The following is a 6,000-nucleotide window of genomic DNA, read 5'->3' on the forward strand; positions in this document are numbered from 1 at the left end:
GCCCTCTGCTGGTGTATCTGAAGAGAGCAATGTTGTACTCATATACATAAAATAAATAAAATCTTTAAAAAAAATGTTTAATTGAAATGGAGTATTGCTCAGTGGTAAAGCACTTGCAAGGAATGAGGATCCACCCCCAGTACCCTAATTTTTTTTTTTTTTTTTTTTTTTTTTTTGAGGCATGGCAGTGTATTCCTTTAATTTCAGTACCCAGAAGGCAGAGGCAGGTGAGTTTGAAGCCAGCCCGGTCTACAAAGGAAATTCTAGGACAACCAGGGCTACTTAAAGAGACTCCATTTTGTCTTAAACAAAATTAAAAAAACAAAAAGAGAGAGAGATTTTAGATTTATGTGTATGAATGTTTTGCCTGCATGTGTGTCTGTGCACCATGTGTACACCCAGTGCTTGTGGAGACCAGAAGAGAGTGTTGGATCCCTCGAACTGGAGACAGATGGTTGTGACCCACCATGTGGGGGTTGGGAACTGAACCCAGGTCCTCTGCAGGAGCAGTAAGTGCTCTTAACCACTGAGCACTTTCTCCAGGCCCATGACTGCCTTCTATAGAGAAGGAAACTGAGCCTCAGAAAGGTTAGAAAGCTTGCCCAGGATCACAGAGTTTGTAACCACAAGACGTGAGTTTGGGTTTCAGTGTCTGTAGATCTAAAGGAAAGGCTTGAAGGAGACAAATGGCAAAGGTGACTTCCCTGTCGAGAGGAATTGGCTTCTAGCCTTCAAGGGCAAGTCTCACAACTCAGGCACATTGGCAGGGCCCCGGCATGAGGAGATCAGAGCTGAGCAGTTGGGGAAAGAGAGTCCTGTGGGACCTCAGGAACTTGCTATGGAAGATGGACAGTGGCCACACAACTTTTTCCTGGGGCTGAGGAGGCACTTACTGGCTGACTGTTTAAAGCCCTTGGCAGAGTGGACGATGACATGAAGGAAGCCGTACAGTCCTGGAGACTCATCATCTGCAAGAGAGCAAAGAGGAGGCTAGAGGTGTCACAGACAGGAAGGCAGACAGGGGGCTGTGGTCCACAGCACCACCTGCTGGCCAGTGGGAAACAAGTCCAATGCTCACTTCTCCCACAGTGTGTGCAGCTCTAGGTAAGGAGGCGTCCTTTCTACTCAAGACTGGGAGCTAGAGCAAATGTCTTAGGCCAGGCATTTAGTATCTTCCTCTCTCTGATCATAGCTTATCCCAAGGCTGTCCTCCTCTGACTAATCCATCAAAATGGAAATGGATTAATTTGAGTCACTTTGTTCTGAGGGAAACTTTGGCCCTTGTTTGGGACACAAAGGTCCCCAAGTAAGCCTGAAGAAATCTGGCTTTCAAAACTCCTTTCATGGCCTGTATGGGGCACATGCTGTAATCCCAGCACTACTGAGAAGGCAGAGACAGAAGACGAGGAGATCCCAGAGCAGATACCATCCTGCACCAGGGAGCAGACCCTGGGCCCGTTTCTAGCCTCAGCACAGCTCTCCAGCTCAGAAGCCTCCTGTAGGCCCCTAGAATCAAGGCACCACCTCCAAATGCCCTTGCTTAGTATTTAAAGCCTCCCAAATCTACTTCCTGAAACACCTGTCCTGACTTCTCATAGACTCTCTAGTCTACCTACTGTCTCATCCCTCCCTGGCAAATCCTTGCCCCATCCTGCAGCCTCCTTCTGTTCTGGTGAGGTGAGTTCCAGCACCATCTCCAGGATGCAGACCTTTCACTCAAACTGGAGGGGGCCAAGGAATACCTGAGCCCTTGGGAGAGCATGTTCCATTTACAATCTCTGTATACCTGGCAAGAGGGCAGTTTCTGACCCATTGGACAGTGAGATCAGTCACCAGCAGCCGTGCCTAGCCTCCTTGGTCCCTGTGGAAGACCCCTGGTAATGCCCTGGGAGCCTGGACCTGCTGACTGGGCAGCCTGGTGTTACAAATCTTACCATCTTTATTGCTGGTGACAGGAATGTTGTGCACAGTCCTAAGCTTGAAACAGGATCCCGTGAGCACCTGGAGCTCCACAGAGCTCAGGACAAAGGCCTGGAGATCTGAGGGAGAAGCCAGGAGGAGAGGGAGCTTCGTTATAGGTCCACGAGAACCTACAGCTACATTTGTAGATTCTTCGGGAATCTAGTGCTGGAGTTGGCTCTTTGGGCGAAGGGAGAGACTTGCAGGTATTCACATAAGCACAGATGTGGGTGCCATCAGAGGCAAGCGCCATATGTAGAGAGGCTCATGTGTGTGAGTGGGAAGCAAGGGGAGGGAGGGAAGGCACCCAACCCAGAATCCTAGGTGGCCTGTCGTGAATTCACTGTGTCTTAATTGGACCTCAACAGAGAGTAACACCCCAAGAGTGCCACCTCCCTGGCATCTTAAGGTGACTCTAAGGGCTAAAGAGAGACACTGGAGGTAATGAGCTTAGAAAGACACAAGGCCCTTTGCTGTCAAGGACACCTTCAGAGCTGTATAAAACGGGGCAGGACTTTACCCTTCTTCTGTAGCTTCTGAATCGCTTCTCTCCACTCCGACCTCTCATAGTCAGAAGATAGAAGAAACAGGTAACTCTGGAGGGAGAGGCAGGAGTTCATTGCAGTGGCCACAGCTGGAAAGGCGCACCCCCACCCTCTAAGTGCCCCATCAAAGCCTAATCAGTCCCCCCGGAAACTGAAGGAGGGGCAGCTAGGGTGGAGCTGTCATTTTTTGTTTTGTTTTATTTTTTGTTTTAGGAAGCCAGGTAACAAGAGTGGCGGTGGCAGTGCCAATGGTGGCCAGCAGAGGGCAGTAGCTTACTGCAGCTGGGAGAGCCTATCAGGACTGGAGCTGAGGACTGGGAAATGGGGTTTCCAGTCCCAGTCCCTGCCCCTGAGTCCCATGGGTCAGTGCCAAAAGCCACAGGGAGTGGGCAACCGTGTGCTAAGGGAACAGGTGACCCTCCACCCTGCTCCTCCTGACCTTTCCATTCCGATTGTGTATCCGGAATGGGATCGTCGGGGAATTGAGCAGCAGTAAGAACTCATTCTCAAACATCTTCTTTTTGAGGCGCTCAATGGCTCGGCTCTGTCCTTTGTTGGCCTTCTGCAGGAGATGAGACGAGGGTGTTTTCCCTCATACGAAGTTCGTATCTCACTCAGCTGTGCTAAGCACAACATCTTCCTTGTGCTAATTAGGTTCTTATTTGCTATAGTTCATGAGATATTGATATTTAGGGCCCAGGTTGGCACCTCCCAAGAGCCAGCTAATTCCTAACTAACCGTCCTGCAAGCATACCATCTACATGCAACTAACCCAAGGGCCCAGCCCAGGCTCCCACCCCTCTTTATAGACACCCACTGTCAGGCCAGACAACTAGACCATCCCAAACCCAGAGCCCCACCCCCCAATGGTATTGGAACTACCCCAGTCCTAAGCACTTCCTCTGTTCTGCTCCACTACAGAAACCCCAAAGACCTGAGAAGCTCTGAGGCTTTCAGGCCGCCATGGATAGGCAGCGAGGCTTCCCATCACTCAATCTCTTCTATTAGAAACCGTCAGATACCTTTCAGCACAGAGCCCCAGCTTCTGGTCTGATGCAGGGCCTCAGAGCCTGGCCTGTGGTCCCATAGGCTGCCAAACCTACCCTGCTCACCAACAAGTCTGCCTGCACTGCCACGAGGAGCTTCCTCCAACTTTCCAACTTTCTAGTTCCGCAAGGAAGCTTCCCGGGCTTCAAACCTCGGCGTCGCTGAATGCCCCACACTCTTTCATTTGGATTAACCTCGTCTTTTCACCTTCATGGATGTGTGTGGTGTGCATGTATGCATCCCTATGTGTGTGAGTATTCATGGGTAGGCCCAAAGGTGATGATGGAATCTTCCCTGATCCGTCTCCCACCTTATTTTTTGAGGTAGAGTCTCTCAATCAAACCTAGAGCTCACTGACAGGGCCAGTCTCAGTAGCCAGCCTGGTCTGGGGTTCCAAGTGCTGGAATTATAGGATGGCCACTCCACCCCGCTCTGACCTGTGGGTTCTTACTTGCGTGGCAAGCACTTTAACCACTGAGCCATCTCCCTAACCCTTAACATGTTAGTCTGGCAAAACTCTAACAAACCTCACAGCCAGCTCTGTGGCAGTGGCTCTCACATCCTGTTGGAAGGAGGTAACAAGTTTCTCAGAGGGAGCTCTAACTGAATACACACAGCTGCCCAGCCATGTCACTTGCAGAGACTCAGGGAAGTAATGTGCACTGTCAGCCCACCTCCTACAGGGAATGAACCAGGAACAATCCAAATACCCAAGTTCATGTCTGGCAGTTGAGCAGGATAGAGCTGCTAAAGAGAATCTAACAACCCAGAATTCTAGGTGTAGTTTTGTGAGAAGCTTAAAAAGTACCAGAACACACACACACACACACACACACACACACACACGCACACATGTGCACACGCACATACACACGCATGCACACATGTGCACACACACGCATGTACACGTGTGTACACACATGCACACACATACACATGCACTTCAAGTTGTTAACCAGGTCAGGTGGGTGATAATCATTTTTACACTATATACTAACATTGTAAACATCTATTATATTGATGACTAGAAAAAATGAGTTTTAAACATTATCAGTGTGGCCAGCAAGATGGCTCAGTGGGTAAACTGAGGGAGTCTGTTGTTTCCATTCCATCATGTAGGCCTGGGGACTGAACCCAGGTCCTCGGGTTTGGTGGCAAGTGCTTTTACCCACACAACTGTAAGGCTACATACACACTCTCCTCAGACAGTGCTTCCACCTCATCCCACGGGTTTGGGGCTGCAGTACTTTTCATTTCTTTCCTTCTTTTCCTTTCTTCTTTCCTTTCTTCTTTCTTTGTTTTGTTTTGTTTTGTTTCTGTGTAGCCTTGGCTGTCCTGAGACTCACTCTCTGTAGATCAGGCTAGCCTCTGACTCAGAAATCCACCTGCCTCAGCCTCCCAAGTGCTAGGATGAAAGGCATTCTTTTCCTTTCTTATGCACTTCTAAATAGCTTTCCGTTTTTATTTTGACTCCCCCTCCTTAAAATACTAACTTTCTAGTTCACTTTGCATAATTTTTCTACAGTGAAGTCTGTGAATGCAACCAACAGGCTATCAAGCTTTTCAAAAGACTAGAGAGTCACTTTGTGGACCAACCTAGAACTACTTGTGGATGCTCTGTGTGTGACAAGAATCTGACTTCCTTCTTAGCACACGCTCTGGCCAATTGTTGTACCCGGGTGCTTTTTCTCAAGAAAGCCTCTCACTCCTCCTCTCTTGCTTCCCCTTTCTACAGTGTGCAACGCACGCGGTTACTGAGCGAACGTCCCATAGTTAAACCCACTGGCTCTGGTTCTTGGCCCTCCCCCCAGCACTAACCCAAGCAGGGGCTACCATTCTGGCATCCTCCCTTCCCTATCGCACCCTTAGCCTGCAGCCCCCCTGCCCCCTTAGGACACCCAGTGCAAAACAGCCCCAGGCCATGGCTTACCTCCTTCTGGATCTCACTCTTGAGGGCTGAGATCTTCATTTTCATGTCCTCTAGCTCGTGGTCGGGGAAGGGGTGCACCTGGGGACTGGCGTCTGACTCCTCAGGGGATGGGAACACTAAGTCAGCCAGGGGGATGTACCACTTACAGTCATACTGTTGATGCTTTCTGTAAGCAAGCAGTGGGAGAGGTGAACTAGGCAAAGAAGCCGCCTTAATGCAGAACTGCTCACTCAGCAGACAACTGCCCACGAAGGGGTCTGCGGAGACAGGAGACACACGGGAGGCAGGAACACGCCCCACTCTCGAGGAACTTTAGGCCCACACTTGTGGAGGAACGTTAAGAACCAGATCTTAGTCAGCCAGCAAGGAAGCCCAGTCTTTCACCCCAGTTGGACTGGTGCTTTTAAATATCCCAAATCACTGTGTATCAAGAATGAAGCCTGGACCGGGTGGTGGTGGTGCATGCCTTTAATCCCAGCACTTGGGAGGCAAAGACAGGCGGATTTCTGAGTTCGAGGC

The 6,000-nt window shown here is 49.9% G+C and overlaps 1 protein-coding gene across 5 annotated transcripts in view; it reads right to left on the bottom strand.

Annotated features, from left to right (window-relative positions):
• Abr (ABR activator of RhoGEF and GTPase) overlaps nucleotides 1–6,000 on the bottom strand; it is a 203,665-nt gene that overhangs the window by 37,655 nt on the left and 160,010 nt on the right. For all 5 annotated transcript variants that reach the window (XM_031354143.1, XM_031354146.1, XM_031354144.1 and 2 more), the window contains 5 exons: nucleotides 5,482–5,647; nucleotides 2,944–3,066; nucleotides 2,480–2,555; nucleotides 1,935–2,039; nucleotides 894–968 (listed from right to left, as the gene is read on the bottom strand). In XM_031354143.1, coding sequence (XP_031210003.1) covers nucleotides 894–968; nucleotides 1,935–2,039; nucleotides 2,480–2,555; nucleotides 2,944–3,066; nucleotides 5,482–5,647 — 545 coding nt within the window. The remainder of the gene's footprint in view (nucleotides 1–893; nucleotides 969–1,934; nucleotides 2,040–2,479; nucleotides 2,556–2,943; nucleotides 3,067–5,481; nucleotides 5,648–6,000) is intronic.

This window comes from Mastomys coucha, unplaced genomic scaffold (assembly GCF_008632895.1).
Source record: "Mastomys coucha isolate ucsf_1 unplaced genomic scaffold, UCSF_Mcou_1 pScaffold5, whole genome shotgun sequence".
NCBI classification, from domain to species: Eukaryota; Metazoa; Chordata; class Mammalia; order Rodentia; family Muridae; genus Mastomys; species Mastomys coucha.